The 24442-nt window shown below is 45.2% G+C and overlaps 1 protein-coding gene and 1 pseudogene across 4 annotated transcripts; both read right to left on the bottom strand.

Annotated features, from left to right (window-relative positions):
- Positions 1–1654: 1654 nt before the first annotated feature.
- On the bottom strand, positions 1655–3620 carry LOC139385437 (rano class II histocompatibility antigen, A beta chain-like; annotated as a pseudogene).
- A 10323-nt stretch (positions 3621–13943) lies between these two features.
- On the bottom strand, positions 13944–23081 carry LOC139392745 (bromodomain-containing protein 2-like). 4 transcript variants are annotated; one of them, XM_071140990.1, is made up of 12 exons: positions 22933–23081; positions 20414–20705; positions 20070–20207; positions 19745–19895; positions 19381–19532; positions 18715–19224; positions 18392–18520; positions 17831–18064; positions 17122–17396; positions 16301–16626; positions 15907–16032; positions 13944–15801 (listed from the first exon to the last, which is right to left on the bottom strand). In XM_071140990.1, exons 1-12 carry the CDS (start codon positions 22962–22964, stop codon positions 15674–15676), a joined length of 2493 nt encoding a protein of 830 aa, XP_070997091.1. In that variant the 5' UTR covers positions 22965–23081; the 3' UTR covers positions 13944–15673. The 4 variants fall into 4 exon arrangements, with proteins under 4 accessions (XP_070997091.1, XP_070997080.1, XP_070997070.1 ...); XM_071140979.1 differs by having other exon boundaries at positions 17819–18064; positions 20414–20702; positions 22933–23063; XM_071140969.1 differs by having other exon boundaries at positions 17819–18064; positions 22933–23052.
- Positions 23082–24442: the final 1361 nt, after the last annotated feature.

The raw sequence follows: 24442 nt of genomic DNA, 5'->3' as shown, positions 1-24442 counted from the left end.
CTAGGAAAGTCCCACACAAGCAAATAACGAATGGTAAGCAAACTGATTCCATCACATGGACACAATTTGAATAGTATGGTAAAGAACGAAAGTATTACTTCTGCTTTGTTAACCAGTGGCATTTTGGGCAAAGAAAGTTATCTTATGCCATGCACATGGAAGCAGTCAACTTTCTGCTGAAAAAATATGACAACTGAAAAAATAAGAAAATGTGACATTTTGGGTGCACAAAGATTGTCTATGCAATTATCTGTTTTGATGTATGGAAAGTAAAGATTCCGGCAGTATATATCAGACATGTTAGACAATACTGTGCAGCCGTATTCATCGACCTGGCCAAGGCTTTCGACTCTGTCAATCACCACATTCTTATCGGCAGACTCAACAGCCTTGGTTTCTCAAATGGTTCACCAACTACTTCTCAGACAGAGTTCAGTGTGTCAAATCGGAGGGACTGTTGTCTGGGCCTCTGGCAGTCTCTATGGAGGTGCCACAGGGTTCAATTCTCGGGCCGACTCTTTTCTCTGTATACATCAATGATGTCGCTCTTGCTGCTGGTGATTCTCTGATCCACCTCTACGCAGACGACACCATTCTGTATACTTCTGGCCCTTCTTTGGACACTGTGTTAACTAACCTCCAGAAGAGCTTCAATGCCATACAACTCTCCTTCCGTGGCCTCCAACTGCTCTTAAATGCAAGTAAAACTAAATGCATGCTCTTCAACCGATCGCTGCCCGCACCTGCCCGCCCATCCAGCATCACTACTCTGGACGGTTCTGACTTAGAATATGTGGACAACTACAAATACCTAGATGTCTGGTTAGACTGTAAACTCTCCTTCCAGACTCACATTAAGCATCTCCAATACAAAATTAAATGTAGAATCGGCAACAAAGCATCCTTCACTCATACTGCCAAACATACCCTCGTAAAACTGACTATCCTACCGATCCTCGACTTCGGCGATGTCATTTACAAAATAGCCTCCAACACTCTACTCAGCAAATTGGATGCAGTCTATCACAATGCCATCCGTTTTGTCACTAAAGCCCCATGTACTACCCACCACTGTGACCTGTATGCTCTCGTTGGCTGGCCCTCACTTCAAATTCGTCGCCAAACCCACTGGAACCAGGTCATCTATAAGTCCTTGCTAGGTAAAGCCCCGCCTTATCTCAGCTCACTGGTCACCATAGCACCACCCACCCGTAGCACTCACTCCAGCAGGTATATTTCACTGGTCAACCCCAAAGCCAATTCCTCCTTTGGCCGCCTTTCCTTCTAGTTCTCTGCTGCCAATGACTGGAACGAATTGCAAAAATCACTGAAGCTGGAGACTCATATCTCCCTCACTAACTTTAAGCATCAGCTGTCAGAGCAGATCATTGCACCTGTACATAGCCCATCTGTAAATAGGCCATCCAACTACCTCATCCCCATATTGTTATTTATTTCTTTGCTCCTTTGCACCCCAGTATCTCTACTTGCACATTCATCTTCTGCATATCTATCACTCCAGTGTTTAATTGCTAAATTGTAATTACTTTGCCACTACGGCCTATTTATTGCCTTACCTCATTTGCACACACTGGATAGAAATGTTTATTTTTTTGCAAAAAATGTCAAACACAATATAGAAAAATGCCTTACCTTATCTATTCACACGCCTAAAGCCTGACCTGAAACAGTAAAATATGTCTACATTATGAAACTTCTTGAAATCGAAAATACAATAGATTTCTAGTTTACATAAAATCTCTGTCCATTGTGTGATAATGTTGTGACTTACCTGTTCTTCCACCAGTAGTAAACTCCTCCTCCAATAGCCATGGCTACACCAATGAAAAGGGAACACACCCTATTGCCATTTTAAACCATTTAGCATCCAGGCCTGAGGTATCTGGGAATGGAATTATGTAAAACAAGACATCACACTCTACCACATGGCTGCTACCAATCCAGTAACTTCAAATCTATTGACATTTTCATGAAAACACTGCTATAAGCAGGATGTTCTTCCCTCTTTCTGTACCCCTCTCCCCTACATTTCCATTCCAACTGTCCTCCCCTCCCTCCAGCTCTCACTTCAGACCACAATACTCCCTCTCTTCCCCAGGTTTCTCACCCCAGACCACCTCCAGTGGTTCATCAAGGCTGGGGTGCTCAACCATGCAGCTTACACTCTCCCCTCTCTGAGGCCTGAACTCTAGGTAGGAGTGGAGCTGGTATCTCCAGTCCCCGTTAGCCAGTGTGTCTGTGGAGGTCACGGCTATGGTGGTCTCCAGCCCGTCTCTCAGCCAGCTCACCCTCACCTCCTGAGGGTAGAAGCCTAGAACGCTGCACTCCAGCATGGACAGCTCCCCGTAGCGAGAGGGCTTGGTCAGGCGGGCTTTGACAATGGGAGACACTGGGACATAGGATGATGTAGAAATTAAGTTGTCTGTCTGATGAAAGTCCCCGGCCCGAAACATCAACATTTGTATCAAACTTGACTTAAAAAATGTACAGTATGTGCAAATTACTAAGAAAGGAAAGAAACATAAACATTACTTACCTATTCTTTCCAAAGTGCTCAGTTTGAAGAATCTTGCACTGTATCGGCAAATAGTCTCCACTTCTGCTTTCCTTATAGCCATTTTCCAAGCTTGGCTGTTGTAGTGATCTGCATTGCGTATGCCAAACTCCCCAAAACCCACATACTTCTGAACCCTGGAGTCATAGATGGTGGTCAATTTTTGGTTGAATATGTTTTTCACAAAAGTAGATCATATTATCAGTGGTGTCATCATATTCACAGTCAACTATCCCCTGGAACTGCTACCCACCTGAAACAAATACATTTATTCATTTGGACTGTTGTATCCCTTTCCATGTAATTGTGCCATGAGGTACACTCAAAAAACATGTTGTTGCTTCGTGATTCAGGTAAATCTCCTTATCATTGCCTTTGTGGAGTCGTTATACTGTATTGTCACAAAAGATCTGTCAACTTCATTTCATACATTCTTCAAAATATACAGTATGTTAGACACATCATGCATTTCATCAAAAAATAGACTTGACTCACCTGCTGGTGTTGCCCGGGTCTGAATGGCAGAAAGTCCAGCCACCCAATAGACCCAGCAGAGAGCCATGGTGCATCCAGTCACCCAGATAGAGACAAATAACTACACTGAAGTCTACCAGTTGAAGCAGCTATCATTGACAGGTACATCCCACTGTGTGACGAACAAGATTAAGCTCCACCTTGGTATCCAATAAGGTCCCCCCTTGCTATACTGCTGTAAACTGTTTCTGATATTGAGTGAAAATAGTTGTTTTCCCTTGCCACACCTGACAACAAATGTCAATTTTTTTATTACGTTTTGAACGGTAAGTGATAATCTGTGGAATGAGTTGAAGTTAATATCAGCCCTCACATGGACAGAATGAGATATTTCTGGTTTGGGTGGTGTGTTGGCAACAGTAACCAACCACTTCCTTTTATACAAATAATAATAGCCAAGTATTTTACTAAGATTATGAATCAAATGTAGGAAATAGTGAACTGCATTATATTGGTCACCAGCGTAGTTGTAGGTTGCTGAATATGATAATTGTCCTTGGTATTGGTGCATGGAGCCCTTGCTGTATCGCTGAGAGCTGATTGTTGCCTATGTTCTTAAGGCCCAACCAGACCTTTTTTAATAAACCAGACTCCTGTTGCTACTCCCACCACTCCTAGAGTCACACCTCCGACACACACTGCTGTCTCTACAGTCTGGTGATCCGTGTGCACTTCAACCTCTGTGGACACATATAATGAAGAAACAATTAACATGTTAGTGTCCCTAATACAGTATCAATAACATCCCACCTTTCTCTGCGTCGTACCCTACAGTATAAGGTCACACCAGCAGTGACTCACCCCAGATCCTGGTGAGGGGTTCCTGCAGGCTGACGTGACCCACACTACAGGAGTAGTGAGGTGTGATGCTCAGGTAGGAGAAGATCCTGAAGCTGAAGTCTTTATTGGAGTAGTACTGGGTCTGAATGACGGTCCTCTCTCCCACCGGCTGCTCGTTCCTGGTCCAAGTCACATCCACGGGTGTTGGGTGGAAATCACTGACCTGGCAGATGAATGTGTTGGGGACCCCCAGCTCCACCTCTCTCTGGGAGTATATGTGGGAGGTGGGCACCTCTGTTGGGGGGGGATTCTAATTTGGGCACTCCTTCGTCCTCTCACCTCGAGGAGAGTGTCAATTCGTTATTATGCTGCACGAATTTCATCAAATAACCAATAACCTGCACCCTTTTTTGTCCATTGTTTTGTGCACTCCAGAGTGCGGATCAAATCAAAGTTTATTTGTCAGTGTGTCGAATACAACAGGTGTAGTAGACCTTACTAGACCTTGCTTTCTTAAAAATTGCACTGTTGGTTAGGACTTGTAAGTTTAAAAAAATAGGTATTAGGTAAACAATAGATAAGAAAAACAACTAAAATGACAGTGAAAATAACAGTAGCGAGGCTATATACAGGTGGTGCCAGTGCAGAGTCACCGGTTAGTCGGGCTAATTGAGGTAATATGTACATGTAGGGATAGTGTTCACACCAGTCCAAAAGAACTGAACTAAGGGGCTAAATGCACCAGAGTTCAGAAAAACACCAAACCAATTTGTTATATAAGACACCTTAGTCCACTGCGCCACCAGGATGGAGCTAGCATTTTAAGGCATACAAAGCTGTTCATTTTAGTCTATTCAAACAGACCCCATTTCAAAGAAAACAAGTACTCATTAAGATCAGGTGTGGCCAATTAATGGGCATGGCCATAACACCTGAACACAGTTAACAAGAGAGTGTTTTATTGACGCTGAGAACAGAATGCATGTTTCTAAATAACATTATTAGAACGTTAAACATTTTCTTGTGGTTTTTATGGAATGTCTTTTTAACATTCTCTGTACAATGAGAACATCGCAAAATAGAACCATGATTAAAAGTTATGCTGAAGTACTGAAATTCTCACAAGAATGTTGTTTTTTAACCTTCTCTGAACTATTTGAGAACATTCCCAATATCATACCACTTTGTAAAGTTCCTTAAATGTGCTGAGAATGTTCCAAAGTCAAGCAACTACCCTGCATCATTCCCAGAAAGTTGTGGTAAGGTTGTACGCAAAATAACCATAGGACAACCACGCTCTCACCGAGCTCTAAGAAACATTCTCAGAAATGGTTCTCAGATAATGATGTGCTGGGTGAGCTGGGGTGTGACTTTGCAGAAACATCACTCAACTATTGCCTCTGGCGGGCTCTTTTCTCCCACAATGCAACGGGGGATGTTGTACTGGCAGGTTCCGAGGGACACGTACACGTCGTGAGGCAGTCCTGGGTCAGGGGTCCACTGCTGGGTAGAAGAGCTCATCTCCATCAAACTCCACGTCATACTCTTCGTCGCTAGTGACGTTTTTTTGGCAGAAGGTCAAAAACCGCAGCAAATGTTTGCCTGTGTTCAATAACAGAAGTTAAGACGGAAAATGACACATCTTGCTGTCTAGTAGCATGCTTTGCCAAAAAGTATGAGAGATGTTGAATGCAATATAATTCATTTGGTTACGCCTTTCAGTAAAATGTTGTTTTAATAGCAATGGGAACTGATATAAAACAGCTGTCTGCATCTATGGGTTTACGGATTAGAATACCGGAACGCAGTATGCTAAAGTGATTCTTGCAAGCAAAATAATTCCCAGTCTGCTTCCTTTCTCTCTCATATGAAAAGAGTGAAAGTGGACTTACTTTGGCAGTGTGACAGTAGACAAACACCCAGTATAAAAGCCAGGAACACTCTGCACCCCATCCTAAGTACACTTGTCCAGTAAGGCTTATCAGTAATGTTCTGATTATTGTGTAGTACTCCAAACAGTGCTGCTGAAGGTGTCAGGTGACTTCCTCAATATCATCAGCCAATCAAATCTTTTATCTGGATGACACTGATGTTATTACCATATCTATGGTTATTACATAGAGAACATTAGGCATTCTGAGCATGCATGGCACACCTTACACACAACTAGGGTGTATCAAAGAGGTGAAAAATTCAGAACTTTGCAGATAGAAACTCAATAAATAGCACTGGGACATGACTCCCTATTCTGCATTCTACACAATACATTTCTATCTGAATGATCAGCCTGACATAGCCCACGTCTGACTGCTGCCACCTACTGTGGAGTCATGATCATTACAGTGTCTGCCCTTTATTGTTAGTTAAACTGTACGTCCAACCGGCCTCACAACCGCAGACCACGGGTAACCACGCCAGCCCAGGACCTCCACATCCGGCTTCTTCACCTGCGGGATCGTCTTAGACCAGCCACCCGGACATTGATGGAACTGTGGGTTTGCACAACCAAAGTATTTCTGCCCAAACTGTCAGAAACCTTCTCAGGTAAGCTCGTCTGCGTGCTCGTTGTCCTCACCAGGGTCTTGCCAAACTGCCAAACTGCAGTTTGGCGTCGTCACCGACTTCAGTGGGAAAATGTTCACCTTCGATGTCCACTGGCATGCTGGAGAAGTGTCTTCTTCACGGATTAATCCCAGTTTCAACTACCAGGCAGACAGCATGTATGGCGTTGTGTGGGCGAGCGGTTTGTTGTTGTGAAGAGTGCCTCATGGGGGTTGTGGGGTTATGGTATGGGCAGTCATAAACTATGGATATTGAACACAATTGCATTTTATCGATAGCAATTTGAATGCACAGCACAGGAGGTTGGTGGCATCTTAATTGGGGAGAACGTGCTCGATGTAATGACTGGAGCGGAATCAGTGGAACGTATCTAATACACCAAACACATGGTTTCCAGGTGTTTGATGCCATTTCATTTTTTTCAGTTCCGCTAATTATTATGAGCTCTCTCCCCTCAGCAGCCTCCACTGATAGAGATACCGCGACGAGATCCCGAGGCCCTTTGTCCTTCCATTCATCCAACGCCATCACCTCGTGTTTTCAACATAATGTACAGCCCCATGTCTCAAGGTTCTGTACATAATTTCTGGGAGCAGGAAATGTCCCAGTTCTGTACATAATTTCTGGAAGCAGGAAATGTCCCAGTTCTTCCATGACCTGCATACTCACCAGATGTCACCCATTGAGTATGTTTGGGATGCTCTCGGTCGACGTGTACAACAGCATGTTCCCGCCAATATCCAGCAACTTCGCACAGCCATTGAAGAGGAGTGGGACAACATTCCACAGGCCACAATCATCAGCCGGAAAACGCGCGGCATGAGGCAAATTGGTGGACACACCAGATATGGACTGGTTTTCTGACCCAAACCAATCCATAGGCTATGGCCTAATTTATTTAAATTGACCGATTTTCAATTGACTGTCTCTCTTATATGAACTGTAACTCAGTAAAATCTTTGAAATTGTTGCATTAAAATTTCTACTCTGTGTATATTATATGATATATATATATATATAGTGGGGCAAAAAAGTATTTAGTCAGCCACCAATTGTGCAAGTTCTCCCACTTAAAAAGATGAGAGAGGCCTGTAATTTTCATCATAGGTACACTTCAACTATGACAGACAAAATGAGGGAAAAAAATCCAGAAAATCACATTGTAGGATTTTTAATGAATGTATTTGCAAATTATGGTGGAAAATAAGTAGTTGGTCAATAACAAAAGTTTATCTCAATACTTTGTTATATACCCTTTGTTGGCAATGACAGAGGTCACTTTTGTTAAATCATCCCCCGTTTGGCGAAGTTGGCTGTCTTTGTTAGGAAGGAATAGGAATAGACGGAATAGTCTTTGCAGTTCTCAACGAGCCAGGCGGCCCAAATTGCTGCATATACCTTGACTCTGTTGCACAGAATGCAAGAGAAGTGACACAATTTCCCTAGTTAAAAGAAATTAATGTTAGCAGGCAATATGAACTAAATATGCACGCTAAAAAATATATACTTGTGTATTGATTTTAAGAAAGGTGTTGATGTTTATGGTTAGGTGCACATTGGTGCAACGACAGTGCTTTTTTCGCGAATGTGCTTGTTAAATCACCCGTTTGGCGAAGTAGGCTTTGATACAATGATAAATTAAAAGGCACAGCATCGATTATATGCAACCCAGGACAAGCTAGATAAACTAGTAATATCATCAACCATGTGTAGTTAACTAGTGATTATGTTTATTTATTGTTTTTTATAAGATACGTTTAATGCTAGCTAGCAACTTACCGTGGCTGCTTGCTGCACTCGCGTAACAGATAGTCAGCCTGCCACGCAGTCTCCTCGTGGAATTCAATGTAATCGGCCATGATCGGTGTCCAAAAATGCAGATTACCGATTGTTATGAAAACTTGAAATCGGCCCCAATTAATTGGTCGACCTCTAATTTATTTATATATATATATATATATATATTTACACTGCTCAAAAAAATAAAGGGAACACTTAAACAACACAATGTAACTCCGAGTCAATCACACTTCTGTGAAATCAAACTGTCCACTTAGGAAGCAACACTGATTGACAATACATTTCACATGCTGTTGTGCAAATGGAATAGACAACAGGTGGAAATTATAGGCAATTAGCAAAGGAGTGGTTCTGCAGGTGGTGACCACAGACCACTTCTCAGTTCCTATGCTTCCTGGCTGATGTTTTGGTCACTTTTGAATGCTGGCGGTGCTTTCACTCTAGTGGTAGCATGAGACGGAGTCTACAACCCACACAAGTGGCTCATCAATGTGAGCTGTGGCAAGAAGGTTTGCTGTGTCTGTCAGCGTAGTGTCCAGAGCATGGAGGCGCCACCAGGAGACAGGCCAGTACATCAGGACACTTGGAGGAGGCCGTAGGAGGGAAACAACCCAGCAGCAGGACCGCTACCTCCGCCTTTGTGTAAGGAGGAGCACTGCCAGAGCCCTGCAAAATGACCTCCAGCAGGCCACAAATGTGCATGTGTCTGCTCAAACGGTCAGAAACAGACTCCATGAGGGTGTTATGAGGGCCCGACATCCACAGGTGGGGGTTGTGCTTACAGCCCAACACCGTGCAGGACGTTTGGCATTTGCCAGAGAACACCAAGATTGGCAAATTCGCCACTGGCGCCCTGTGCTCTTCACAGATGAAAGCAGGTTCACACTGAGCACATGTGACAGACGTGACAGAGTCTGGAGACGCCATGGAGAACATTCTGATGCCTGCAACATCCTCCAGCATGACCGGTTTGGCGGTGGGTCAGTCATGGTGTGGGGTGGCATTTCTTTGGGGGGCAGCACAGCCCTCCATGTGCTCGCCAGAGATAGCCTGACTGCCATTAGGTACCGAGATGAGATCCTCAGACCCCTTGTGAGACCATATGCTGGTGCGGTTGGCCCTGGGTTCCTCCTAATGCAAGACAATGCTAGACCTCATGTGGCTGGAGTGTGTCAGCAGTTCCTGCAAGAGGAAGGCATTGATGCTATGGACTGGCCCACCCGTTCCCCAGACCTGAATCCAATTGAGCACATCTGGGACATCATGTCTCGCTCCATCCACCAACGCCACGTTGCACCACAAACTGTCCAGGAGTTGGCGGATGCTTTAGTCCAGGTCTGGGAGGAGATCCCTCAGGAGACCATCCGCCACCTCATCAGGAGTATGCCCAGGCGTTGTAGGGATGTCATACAGGCACGTGGAGGCCACACACACTACTGAGCCTCATTTTGACTTGTTTTAAGGACATTACATCAAAGTTGGATCAGCCTGTAGTGTGGTTTTCCACTTTAATTTTGAGTGTGACTCCAAATCCAGACATCCATGGGTTGATAAATTTGATTTCCATTGATCATTTTTGTGTGATTTTGTTGTCAGCACATTCAACTATGTAAAGAAAAAAGTATTTAATAAGAATATTTCATTCATTCAGATCTAGGATGTGTTATTTTAGTGTTCCCTTTATTATTTTGCGCTGTGTATATACACACACATACACACACACACACACACACACACACACACAGTGCCTTTTGAAAGTATTCAGACCCCTTGACTTTTTCCCAATTTTGTTAGGTTACAGCCTTATTTTAAAATATTTGTTTTATATAATCCTCAGCAACCTACACACAATACCTCATAATGACTTAGCGAAAACAGGTTTATACATTTTACCAAATTTATAAAAAATTGAAAACAGAAATACCTTATTTACATAAGTATTCAGACCCTTTGCTATGAGACTCGATATTGAGCTCAGGTGCATTCTGTTTCCGTTGATCATCCTTGAGATGTTTCTACTCCTTGATTTGGACTCCACCTGTGGTAAATTCAATTAATTGGACATGATTTAGAAAAGTTGAGGCACAGATCTGGGGCATTTCTGCAGCATTGAAGGTCCCCAAGAACACAGTGGCTTCCCTCGTTGTTAAATGGAATTAGTTTGGAACCACCATGACTCTTAGAGCTGGCCGCCCGACCAACTGAGCATTCAGGGAAGAAGGGCATTGGTCAGAACCCGATGTTCCCTCTGACAGAGCTCTAGAGTTTGCCTGTGGAGATGGGAGAACCTTCCAGAAGGACAACCATCTCTACAGCACTCCACCAATCAGGCCTTTATGGTCGAGTGGCCAGACAGAAGCCACTCCTCAATAAAAGGCACATGACAGCGCGTTTGCCAAAAGGCCCTTAACGACTCTGACCATGAGAAACAGAAATACCTTATTTACGTAAGTATTCAGACCCTTTGCTATGAGACTCGAAATTGAGCTCAGGTGCAACCTGTTTCCATTGATTATCCTTGATGTTTCTACAACTTGATTGGAGTCCACCTGTGGTAAATTCAATTAATTGGACATGATTTGGAAAGGCACACACCTGTCTATATAAGGTCCCACAGTTGACAGTGCATGTCAGAGCAAAAACCAAGCCATGAGGTCGAAGGAATTGTCTGTAGAGCTCAGAGACAGGATTGTCGAGGCACAGATATGGAGAAGGGTACCAAAAAAATTATGCAGCATTGAAAGTCCACAAGAACAGTGCCCTCCATCATTCTTACATGGAAGAAGTGTGGAACCATCAAGGCTCTAACTAGAGCTGGCCGCCCTGCCAAACCGAACAATCAAGGGGAGAAGAGCCTTGGGCAGGGATGTGACCAAGAACCCAAAGGTCACTCTGACAGAAATCTTGAGTTCCTCTGTTGAGATGGGAGAACCTTCCAGAAGTACAACCATCTGTGCAGCACTCCACCAATCAGGCCTTTGTGGTAGAGTGGCCAGATGAAAGCCACTCCTTAGTAAAAGGCACATGACAGCCCACTTGGAGTTTGCAAAAAGGCACCTAAAGACTCTGACCATAAGAAACCAGATTCTCTGGTCTGATGAAACCAAGATTGAACTCTTTGGCCTGAATGCCAAGTGTCACATCTGGAGGAAACCTGGCACCATCCATATGGTTAAGCATGGTGGTGGCAGCATCATGCTGTGGGGATGTTTTTCAGCGGCAGGGAATGGGACACTAGTGTAACAGTATAACTTTAGACCGTCCCCTCGCCCAAACCAGGGACCCTCTGCACACATCAACAGTCACCCACGAAGCATCGTTACCCATCGCTCCACAAAAGCCGCGGCCCTTGCAGAGCAAGGGTAACCACTACTTCAAGGTCTCAGAGCAAGTGACGTCACCGATTGAAACGCTATTTAGCGCGCACCACCGCTAACTAGCTAGCCGTTTCACATCCGTTACACTAGTCAGGATCAAGGCAAAGATGAACAGATCAAAGTACAGAGTTCCTGGATGAAAACCTGTTCCAGAGCACTCAGAACCTCAGACTGGGTTCACCTTCCAACAGGACAACGACCCTAAGCACACAGCCAAGACAACGCAGGACTGGCTTCAGGACAAGTCTCAATGTCCTTGAATGGCCCAGCAAGAGACTGGACTTGAACCCTATCGAACATCTCTGGAGACCTGAAAATAGCTGTGCAGCAACGCTCCCCATCCAACCTGACAGAACTTGAGAGGATCTGCAAAGAACAGGGAAACTCCAAATACAGGTGTGCTAAGCTTGTAGCGTCATACCCAATAAGATTCGAGGCTGTAGTCATTGCCAAAGGTTCTTCAACAAAGTACTGAGTAAAGGGTCTGAATATTTATGTACAGTGGGGCAAAAAAAGTATTTAGTCAGCCACCAATTGTGCATGTTCTCCAACTTAAAAAGATGAGTGAGGCCTGTAATTTTCATCATAGGTACACTTCAACTATGACAGACAGACAAAATGAGAAAAAAAAAGAAAAAAAATCACATTGTAGGATTTTAAATTAATTTATTTGCAAATTATGGTGGAAAATAAGTATTTGGTCACCTACAAACAAGCAAGATTTCTGGCTCTCACTGACCTGTAACTTCTCCTTTAAGAGGCTCCTCTGTCCTCCACTCGTTACCTGTATTAATGGCACCTGTTTGAACGTGTTATCAGTATAAAAGACATCAGTCCACAACCTCAAACAGTCACACTCCAAACTCCACTATGGCCAAGACAAAAGAGCTGTCAAAGGACACCAAAAACAAAATTGTAGACCTGCACCAGGCTGGGGAGACTGAATCTGCAATAGGTAAGCAGCTTGGTTTGAAGAAATCAACTGTGGGAGCAATTATTAGGCAATGCAAGACATACAAGACCACTGATAATCTCCCTCGATCTGGGGCTCTACGCAAGATCTCACCCCATGGGGTCAAAATAATCACAAGAACGGTGAGCAAAAATCCCAGAACCACATGGGGGGGGGGGGGGGGGACCTAGTGAATGACCTGCAAAGAGCTGGGACCAAAGTAACAAAGCCTACCATCAGTAACACACTATGCCGCCAGGGACTCAAATCCTGCAGTGCCAGACGTGTCCCCCTGCCTAAGCCAGTACATGTCCAGGCCCGTCTGAAGTTTGCTAGAGAGCATTTGGATGATCCAGAAGAAGATTGGGAGAATGTCAGATGAAACCAAAATATTACTTTTTGGTAAAAACTCAACTCGTCGTGTTTGGAGGACAAAGAATGCCGAGTTGCATCCAAAGAACACCATACCTACTGTGAAGCATGGGGGTGGAAACATCATGCTTTGGGGCTGTTTTTCTGCAAAGGGACCAGGATGACTGATCCGTGTAAAGGAAAGAATGAATGGGGCCATGTATCGTGAGATTTTGAGTGAAAACCTCCTTCCATCAGCAAGGGCATTGAAGATAAAACGTGGCTGGGTCTTTCAGCATGACAATGATCCCAAACACACCGCCCGGGCAACGAAGGAGTGGCTTCGTAAGAAGCATTTCAAGGTCCTGGAGTGGCCTAGCCAGTCTCCAGATCTCAACCCCATAAGTCTTTGGAGGGAGTTGAAAGTCCATGTTGCCCAGCAACAGCCCCAAAACATCACTGTTCTAGAGGAGATCTGCATGGAGGAATGGGCCAAAATACCAGCAAGTGTGTGAAAACCTTGTGAAGACTTACAGAAAACATTTGACCTCTGTCATTGCCAACAAAGGGTATATAAAGTATTGAGATAAACTTTTGTTACTGACCAAATACTTATTTTCCACCATAATTTGCAAATAAATTCATTAAAAACCCTACAATGTGATTTTCTGGATTTTTTTTCTCATTTTGTCTGTAATAGTTGAAGTGTACCTATGATGAAAATTACAGGCCTCTCATCTTTTCAAGTGGGAGAACTTGCACAATTGGTGGCTGATAATACTTTTTTGCCCCACTGTAAATGTGATATTTTAAAATGATAAATTAGCAAATATTTCTAAAAACCTGTTTTTGCGTTGTCATTATGGGGTCTTGTGTGTAGATTGATGAGGAAAACAATTCAATCAATTTTAGAACAATGCTTTGTGCAAAAGGTCAAGGGGTCTGAATACTTTCTATAGGTACTGTATAAATAGGGGTGTACTGTGTATACATATTACAAACAAATAGAAAAGGCTTTATAGAAGGTCTCATTTTAATATATACAATTTTCAAATGACTGGATTGCTGCTCAGAAGCATGCCAGTCAACCAGGAGGCAAAACAATGTTCAGGACATGTTCTGGAATAATAAAGCATGACTAAGCGGAAGAGGATAAATATAGAGTATAAAAGAAAAGCAAGACAGGAAAATAGACTCACTGGTAGAAAGAAACACTGAAATACAGTACTATACATATATACACACACACACACACAATTTCCTTAGAGATCTAACAGCCTAGCTTCTATACATCTCATCTGGTCTATCTCTTGGTCCAGACTTCAACGTAGGATGTCTGCTCCTGTGTACATGGTGATGTAACAGCTAACCAACAGTTAGCTTACAAAGCACATCATACTGTGACACTGACTGTATTCTGAATGTTCTATGTTATAAAACGTTATGGCTGACCTACAAAACATTGTGGAACTGTATCAACCGTGGACTAACGAAACAAAATGGCAAATGATTGGGAGAATTTTCCTTTAAGCACAAACAGAATGAACAGAGTGGCTTAGAACTGCAAACCGATCAGTTTCTACGACCGCTGTGATTAAGACTGCAGTGTCACCATCAAGAAACCCACTCCTTTCCTGAGAAATGACACACGGGCTGTTTCTTAAATGGTAAGTGCCATACATGAACACGTTTCATTAGTTAGATCTCTCAAGAGTAACATATGGAATGGAAATAAAACTCTCCTGCCTCTGAACTTTATATCCAGCTGAATGTTGGTCTGTAAGCAGTAAGAACAGATGTAAAATGAAACAAAGCAACAACAAAAAGTACCGACTCGTGACTGCAGCTATAAGACTTGACAGAAAAGACAACTACCAGATCTAAAAATCAACCACTAGACAGTGACGGCCTCGTAGTGAGAGAACAGATAAGTGTAAGCATTACAATACTCACTCCACATAGCTTTCCGGAAGGGCAAAGTGGGGTTTCTGCCATACTGCTTATACCCATTCAGTTCTTATCAATCTATGATTGCACATCAAGAAGTGTCCAACATGGGGCTGAGCACATCTCTCCACATCCTTTCACTACTCCTCAGTCTCCCTCTTTGGGGGATCGCCATAAAATTATTCTTTATAAAAGAAACGTAGATAAATTGTACAAGTATTTACACAGGGAGGAGAGGGATAACAAGGCGTTTGTGTTGGGGGTCTTGTGCAGTCAGTTGGTCCGATGCGGTTTCTGTCTGAACATTCCGAGAGCACCACTTCCTCCTCCATAGCCGTTGTAAGTGATGATTGACGCTTCTGCGCTGTTTATTTCTGATAGTTTCAAAAGCTATGAAGATGTCCAGTGAAAGCAGATATGCAATTTGTTGACACCACAACACAGTAAAGACTTGGATATACATCATCCTGAATGGTCATTTCAGAGGGAACTGTCAGAGGCGCTCTCGTATTGTCATATTACCGACATTTCAAAAATAAAGGCTCTAACATGGCAGCCGTTCTTAAACCTGGCTGAACTCTCAATATGTTTCTGGTCTTCAGTATCCTTAGTGACCTTCACGCGTCCTCCACCCTAATCCCACCATCATTCATCTTGGATTGTTCTAGCTGGGGTGCCTTTCGAGAGAGGGGCACTCTTTTCCCTCCCTTGACTGTCCCAGGAGACTTCGTCCTGGGGCTGCCACATGTCCCTGAGCTCGACGGGGGGGGGTTCCCTCCCTCTCCCACTGTCTCATCAACCCGAGTCTGATTCGCTGGTGTCAGAGGAGGAGGATGACGAGGAGGAGGAAGAGTCCGAGCTGGAGCTGCTGCCACTGAGGCGGGAGGGCTGGGCGTGAGGCTCCACGCCACTGAGCTTCTCCGCTGCAAGAGAGAGACAAAGGGGGTAATAGGATTAGTATTTATCTCAATGCTAAATGCTACATGTGCAACAGCAGTTCCGTGTGTCTGCGTGCATGTGGCTCTCACCCTTGGGTTTCTGGGGTTTCTTGCCAGAGTTGAGCTGTCCGCTGACATCCTGCAGCCTCCTCTCCAGCTCACTCTTCTTCTCCAGGGCCAGTTCCTCTCTGGACTTGCCGGGGCCCCCTTTCTTCACTGTTACACACAGACAGGAAGACAGGTTAAAGGTTACATACTCAGCCCTCACATACATATCCAAACATTCCATAGTGAAAGACTGGTTCCTTTTGTATGGTAATAGTCAACCAGAGCGCTAGCATGTAGCATTTTATCACCACAGCACCAGCTTGTAGCATCAGTCCTTTGTAGCATAACAAGGCATTAGCAAGTGTCTGCAGTGACAACATGATGCATTCCCATTCACACCATACTAGCATTAGCTATTTCTAGTCGTTCCCCTCACCATAGGGCTTACGGGGCTTCTTCCTCAGGCACGTCATGACGTAGCGCTCCAGCTCGCGCAACGTCGACGGCTTGAGCGTCTCAAAGTCGATCTCGATCTCCTCTGGGTTGGTGTCGCGCAGCGAGGGCTCGCGGGACTGGATGATGTGGACGACGCGGCCCAGCTTTTCGCCGGGCAGCTTGTTGATGTCCAGGCTCAGCTGGCGCTTCTCGTCGTACGACATGGGAGACGTCTCCTCCTCCTCCTCGGAGTCATAGTGGGGCAGCATGGAGAATGCAGGCGGGGCGTAGTAGGGCATGGTAGCAGCCTGGGACTTCTTGGTGTTTCTAGGGAGAGGGAAGCTGTTAGAGGCCGTGGAGTAGTCCTAGAGAAATTGTATGCAAACTTTTCCAGCACGGAGCCCATTTTCTTCACGCTGAACTTGTGGGGACCCAATTATAAAAAAAATTGTAATCATTTCTCGTGACCCCACGCCAAATATAATGACAACCTACATTGACACATTTACATTTTTTTTTAAATCACCTTCAATTCATCATATTTTCATCTCTTATCAAAATGAACTTGATATACTGCCCCATACAATAATCTGTACTCTGCAATCCCACTGCAGTTTCTAGAGAAACAAATGCAGGTCAAGTTGGAAATTGGATTGTGATGAAAGAGAGGAAGTAGAAAATGGTGTAAGAAACTTTTTAAAAAGCAAAGTGAGGAAACAGAAAAGGTAGAACAGGAAGCAATGTGAAAGTCTACAAAATGAGACTGAAAACAGCGAATAAAAGCAAAGAGAACGGTTGTGTTTGAGGTCAGTGTGTGCTTACTTGCTGCCCTTCTTCTTGCCAGGGCCTCTCTTGCCCTGTGAGGAGGCGGGAGCTGAGCTCCTGCTACTGGATTTACTCTTCGGAGTCCTCACCGGCTTGGTCGTCGGCATCTCCCAGTCCTCACCCCCTCCCGCCGTGCTGGGCCGTCCTCGGCTTCGCTTCTCCGGCTTCTTCTTCTTCTTTTTCTCCTTCTTGTCTTTCTTCTCTCTCTTCTTCTTGTTCTTGACAATTGGGCCCTGGGAGAGGGCTGCTAGCTGCTCGTGTACGGCTCGGAGCTGTGACCAGGGGGCAGACCAGAGGTGGAGTGTTCAACTGGACAAATACACTTCACTTATATGGCTAGATCATGAAGGAATACTGTGATATTTTATTTAAATGTTTTATTTAACTAGGCAAGTCAGTTAAGATAAATTCTCATTTACAACGACGGCCTACCATAGTGTAACAGTAAGAAAATACAGCAAATAGCAGGCTTGTGAAAATACATGTTTGAACACAGAGAGTACTTGTATGAACATGTACACCAAATGAGTGAAAGTATGCATACTAGCATGGATTTGTCTGAATATTAAAAAAACCTGTGTTGGAGAGAAGTCTAAAACTCTTGATGCAGTCTATGCTTGTGGTGTGTAGATGAAAGCTGGCCTGTGTTAGGTATGTGGTGCGGTGTGTTCGGTGAACGGGGGGTTGAGTCTACCTGTGTACACACCTGGTCCTGTAACTCGGCCAGGCGGTGTGCTCGCTCCTCCTCGCTGTCCGAGCTGCTCTCGCTCTCGCTGCTGGGCTCGCTCTCTGACGAGGAGGAGGAGGAGGACGATGACGACGAAGACGAGGAGTCACCGCCGCCGTGAGCGCCCATGCCACCGCCCATGCCTCGGGACTTGGGAGGAGCCTGCTGGAGGGGCTCGTCGGGCATCTTGGCGAAGCGGAACTCAAACACGTCCTAGTTGGACAGATGGACAAAACTGAGTGAGCTTGTTTTTACTCCATTGTGGATCATGTCCCTTTTGTTTTGTTACACAGTAATAACAGTTATCACAAGAAACAAAGTTGTAGGGACAGGACAGAGAAATGGAGTCAAAACAATTTATAGATTAGACAATAAGTAGACTTATCCAGTGACTTTCAGTCATTGCATTCTGCCAAGGTAGACTACCACATATCGCAGTCATTGCAAGTAAAACCCCCTGAGCATGCAGTGGACAGAGGTCAAGCAACAAAGGTGAACTAAGGGTTCCAGGGTGAATTGTGTTGACAGAACCGAGCTCACCTGCAGCTTGCGGGCCATGCCCACTACGTCATGGTCGGGGGGGTTGTATTTGTAGCAGTTGGAAAACATGAGTCGGACGTCAGCGGAAAACTGTTGCGAATCCCTGTACTCCCGACTGTCCATCCTCCTCTGAGAGAAAGATAGGAGAGAAAAGAGACTGTTTTAAACTCCAACATATAAAGGAGAGGACTCCAGATAGGGATAAGCCCCCTTAGTTTCATACTGTGACAGATATCCACGCAAAACAAATCTGAGAAGATAGGAGGTAATATTCAGTTCTCATTGAGTCAAGGCAATGTGACATCTCTATCTTGCAAGCTGACCTTGATGTTGCTGAGGTCCATGGGGCACTTGATGATGTCGTGGTAGTCGTGCAGGCCCAGAGCCGAGGCGTCCACGGGCTTGTAGAAGGGCCAGGCGTAGGCCGCATGTTTCTTGGACAGCAGATCCTTCAGCACGCTGCTACAGTAACGCAGCTGTTGACTCAGCTTGGCCCGCCGTGGCGCCTTTGGCTGCACCGAGTCCGGCAAGTCTTTCTTGGGGGGCTTGATGGGGCGTCCACTGCCACCGCGCCGAGCCAGGGTCTTCCCGCCTCCAGCCATCATGGGCTGGAGCAGAACGGGGCCCCCTGGGCCCATGGGTCCTCTAACCAGGCTGGGAGGGGGGTCCATGTCCCCCAGGGAGGTGAGGGAGAGGGTGGAGGGGTCATGGCTCAGGCCTTGCCCGTGGCCTCCTTTCCCCAGGCCCACCATCCGACCCCCTCCTACGGCCAGGGGCATGGTTATCATGGTGGAGGGAGTGGTGGTGTCCGCCTTCCGCTTCACTCCCTTCTTCTGCACAGGGAGAGAGAAGAGTTATAGTATGGTATTCTATAGCCAATATACAGTGTGAAGGCAGCAGCAACAAGTGTGTAGCATCAATACAATGTACAGTACTATAGCAAGTTCCTATTCAGGTCTTAGCATCTTGAGTGAAGTGTGGTGAGGTACCTTAGCGGTGGGCAGTGTGGGGGGCAGGCTCAGCAGCTGTGTGGGGGGCAGACTCTTGGGCAGCATGGTCAAAGGGGGGGTGTCTGAGTCACCCGTGTCAGAGGAGGAGTATGCTGACTGGGACACCGCAGGGACCTGGTGAGCTTTTGACGCTGTAAGATGGGCAGAGAAAAATCAGGCCCAAGAACACACCCATGGTGATAACACTGCCAATAATATTATGGCCAAAGATGTATAGTGCACTACACATTAAACAGGTTGTTCCAACTCATCTTTTACCAAACATACACAGTACATCCACCAACTCGTCGTTGAACATTGCTCTTGCCTGCTTTTCCCCACCACAATCTCCAGAGTGACTCACCGTTGGACTTGCGGCCTCCTTTGCCAGGCTTGCCCGGTTTGCCCCTGGGGGCAGGAGGGGGCAGCTCAATCTCCTCCTGGGGCATCTGGGCCACCTTCTGCAGGAACACCTTCTCCAGGGACTGGGCCATCAGCACTATGTCATCTGTGGGCTGGGAGAGGAGAAGAGGTCACAGGCACTTTATAATCTAAATCCAGTTAACACCGGTACATCTACAGTTGCTATGAATATGGAAAGGCCTTGTGATAAATTAGATAAATATATTAGGTCTGTTGTCATTGATGCATTAGCCTGACCTACACATATGTAAATATTATGGCCATACCTTGTTGTAGATGTAGCAGTTGGTGAACATGGTGTTGAAGTCCTGCATGCACTCACTGGCGCTGCGATAGTAGTTGTTCTCCAGCCGCTTCTTGATGGTTCCCATGTCCATGGGCTGCTTGATGATCTTGTGATAATCCTAGAATAAAAAAGAATGGAATGAAGAAAAAGAGTAATGACAGTTGAAAGGTGGTGTGGCGAGGATGTAAACTATGTACAAACGCTCATAGGTGTAGGCCTACATGGTGGTGGGTTGTAAAAGCTTGCAACTCCTATGGCTCTCTAGGACCACTGTTGGTGACCACTAATCTCTACACTTGTTTATAAACAAACAGTGTAACTCACTGGGAGGTTGAGTCTGAAGGCATCCACTGGCTCATGGAATGGCCAGGCAAAATGGTGCCTCCACAGGGACTTGATCATAGCCTTCTGGAGGAACTGCAGCTGGTTGGTCATGCAGCCCTGCCGGCCGGGGTCCCTGACGGGGGGCTGGACCGGGGGAGGGGGCGGCGCATACGGCAGCTGGGGGCTCTCAAAGCCTTCATACAGCAGCGAGGGCTTCCGCATGCGCTTGCCTTGGCCCGAGGCATGGTGCTCCATCCCGCCGCCAGACAGCCCCACCACTCCCAGAGAGCTGCTGACCAGGAGAGAGGAACAGAGGGTGGAGAGGTTGAAGTAGTGGGATAGACAGGACAGGCGGTGGGAAGACAGAAGGGGATGTATGAGGGGAGAAATACAGAACCTCATTCATATGCTAAAATTATCCCTCAGCTCTGGCATTTCAAAAGTAGTAAGCTACAATGTGCCTGATCTTTGTGATACTTCATTGCCCTACAGTCAGTGTCAATACAGTCAACTAATTGTGCATTGTAAGCCAACCTTCATGACGACAAACTTTTAGGTGCAGGCTACACAATTCAAGCAGGAAAGCATTAGGAAGGAACCCTTCGCCAACACAGGCCCTTTGCCATCTGCTCCCTCACCAATGCAACGAGGATTCTATCAATAGGCTGCCACTTTTGGCACAGCCCCGGCAACCCAGAACACTGGATGGGAAATCCCTCGGGCAGCATTGAGGGCAGTTAAACCTGCATTCAGTGGTAGAATAGTGACAACATGCAGGTTCTCCCTCTATTCGCTTCCATCTTTTGCACTGTGTGGACCAGATTGCCAATTTTATCCCAGTCGCCCAGGGCTCACAGAGCACGCACATGCCATCCCACTGACACACAAAGGGAGGCAAAGCTCATGAGCTGATTTTCCATCTCAGGACTTACACACACCCAAACACAACATGGCCTTGTTAAGTTAAACGTTTGGAGAAAGAGCTGCAAAATATCAGGCAATGCATTAATAATATTATTCATTAATAACCAGGGGGAAAGACTGATAGTTTTGTAACAACCCTGGGTTTATAAGCGCAGATATCGACTCTGCCGCAGTTTTGTAACAACCCTGGGTTTATAAGCGCAGATATCGACTCTGCCGCTCGAGCATGCTGTAATAAAACAGGCAGGGAGCCCAGGGTGATATCGACTGTGCCGCAGATATCGACTCTGCCGCTTTTGGGGCACAGTCGATAGCGTGCTGGACTTCTGGCTAGAAGGTAGAGGGTTCGAGGCCTGTTTCATTCCATTGGTGTCAGAAGTGATCGGACCTTGCATCCACGACAGTGCGTGTGCTTGGCCGGTGAGCGCGTTCCTATAAGACGTAGAGTCGCAAGCTAGCGCGAGGACGCGCTCTTTGAAAGGAGAGAGTAGTATAACGACCCTGAATTTATAAGCACGGATATCGACTGCCGTTTGAGCATGCTTTTGCACAGTCGATAGCGCGCTGGACTTCGGGCTATAAGGTTGAGGGTTCGAGGCATGCTCCCTGCCAGTGTCATTACAGTATGTTGCCCAGGTAACTGCTCTCTCTATGAGTACTTGTTATACTTAGCCTAATCTCCCAAGTATTTTCGTTGAATTCACTTTGATATGTGGGTCTTAACCGGTAATAGGCAATAATCAAATGCATTAGCTAGTTAAATTGTGATATGCTTTCATTCTTAACTGTGGCAATCATTTCAGCCGGCAGAGGCGAGGCTTCCGCGCTTATTTAGTCATAGCATTTAGTCATTGCGTGGGATCAGTGTCGCCGCGCCGCCTTTTTGAGTGTGTGTAAACACACCGATGCCAAAACATACCCTCAGGATCGTCAGTCAAAACCGTCAAACTCCTGTGACTTAAACCCTTGTACAACTATCCAATTAGCTCCTCATGTTACTAGCTTGTTTATGTGAGACCCCATTTGTGGAAACGCTAACTTAGCTGGTTAGCTTGGAACCATCGCATGTCAACAACTGAATCCAGCTAGCTACCAATCTAGTTAGCCAGGACGCTAACGTTTGCTGGCGAACATCAGAAAGTAAACAACCGGGTTAGGGCAACTGAATAAGCTACAAATAAATTGCACATCTGCGGCCCTAGCTCGGTTTATTTCTCTGTCATTAAGATTTATAGCAGGAAAATGGCGGTGGCGCAGTGCCGCTCAATGAAGCGTTTCATCACCACAGCCAATTCTAAACAATCCCCCAGCACTAAGTTATTGAGTAGGCTGACTCACACAATAAGTCATTATCAACCTCACTGTATGGTTAACTATCTAAGGGGGTGTTAGGAACAAAACATCTCTATATTTACATCTTACTAGCCAACGGAATATTTTCATTGGTTCGTGTCAGAGTTGAGAAAAGACTAGTTAGCGAGCTGATGCACCGACAGTGAATACTCGCTAACTATTCCGTCCCGATTCGTGTTAATTGTCACGCCTGCAAAATCAGTTCCGACCCGAGCCTGAAGGTACAATGTTCCTAAAGGTACCTGTCAAGGGGCGGGTTAACGGCCGTTTCCATCAGGATGGATCCGGATACTTTTTATGTTCCAAATTTGTCCACTGTTATGTTTCCACTAAATAAAAGCCGAACAGTTCTACAATGAAATGGCGCCGAAAAGCTACCGCCTGCCGCTTTATAAACATATCACGTGTCGTTTCCGTGCAATTCCTGTCGGGGTTCTCGTAACACTTGCTTCCGATTGGCTACTCTGCATAGGTGCTAGATTATGTTTGGCTATCCACGCTGTCTGTCAATTAACATGCCACACCCTACAAGAAGAACATCCTGTCCCGTTAGCTTCAGGCGTCTAGTCTAGCTAGTTAGATAAAAACAACACAGATTATTTGTTTATATAATTGTTACCATCTTTACGTTCACGAAACCGAATGCTTATTACGAGCTACTCCGAATTATAAATACAAAACAATTATTACCGGTGGTAGATCTTCCTCATGTTATGACTGGGTAATATTTCCCAATGGTTAGCCCCAAGTAGCTAACGGTGGCTAGCTAAAAACAGCCAGAAAATCACCAGCCTTTTAGGCACACTGGCACCTAACGTATTGGCCCTCCAACCTTCATTCTCCTTCAGTTCCGCTATTGGGGTTACCTATGGGCAGGTTTACTTGTGGGTTATATCAGCTGTATCCAATGATATATATATATACACACATCATTGGCTGTATCAGCCTCAGTTGTAGGTTTTATTCAGTCACTTGGTTGGAGCATAACTCAGTTTTTTATTTGAAGTGGAAGTTATGCAATTTGTCACATCAGTGGGAGTTTGGGGCAGTTCAGTCGTGACATGATGATGCCGACGTTAAAATAAGTTATTGTCAACATCTTGTCATGACATGGCTAATTTTTCAGACAGCTTGATTTTCTCAATTTGATTCACATCATCCTAAAGGGATAGCCCCTAGGCCTACTTGATGGGTCATTTATAACAAAACCTTTCGATATTTGCCAAACATTTCAAAGTCTGTTTCACTAGTAAAGTGGAAAACCTCAAGTGAAATTAAAATATTGATCAGTGAACCATCATATTTTTGAATAAAATATATAATAATGAAAGAGAAGGATGGCTGTTTTGAATTTGGTCAAGTTAGTGTGGGAGAGGTGGAAAACTATTATCCATCAATAATGATGTGGGGGCGGCAGGTAGCCTTGTGGTTAGAGCGTTGGACTAGTAACCGAAAGGTTGCAAGATTGAATCCCTGAGCTGACAAGGTAAAAATCTGTTGTTTTGCCCCTGAACAAGGCATTTAACCCACTGTTAGTAGGCCGCCATTGAAAATAAGAATTTGTTCTTAAGTTCTTAACTGACTTGCCTGGTAAAATAAAATAATAGCGGTAAAGGAACCCTTGATGGGAAACTATTGAGAATGGTAGCGGACTGTATTGCCACCCCAATTTTCTATATCTTTAGCCAAAGCCTAAAGTAGTGTGTCCACAGGCGTAGAAGGAAGCTAAATTAATTCCACTGCCTAAAAACA

Source organism: Oncorhynchus clarkii, chromosome 3 (genome assembly GCF_045791955.1).
Source record: "Oncorhynchus clarkii lewisi isolate Uvic-CL-2024 chromosome 3, UVic_Ocla_1.0, whole genome shotgun sequence".
Taxonomy (NCBI): Eukaryota; Metazoa; Chordata; class Actinopteri; order Salmoniformes; family Salmonidae; genus Oncorhynchus; species Oncorhynchus clarkii.
This window is presented reverse-complemented; position numbering and strand designations above follow the sequence as displayed.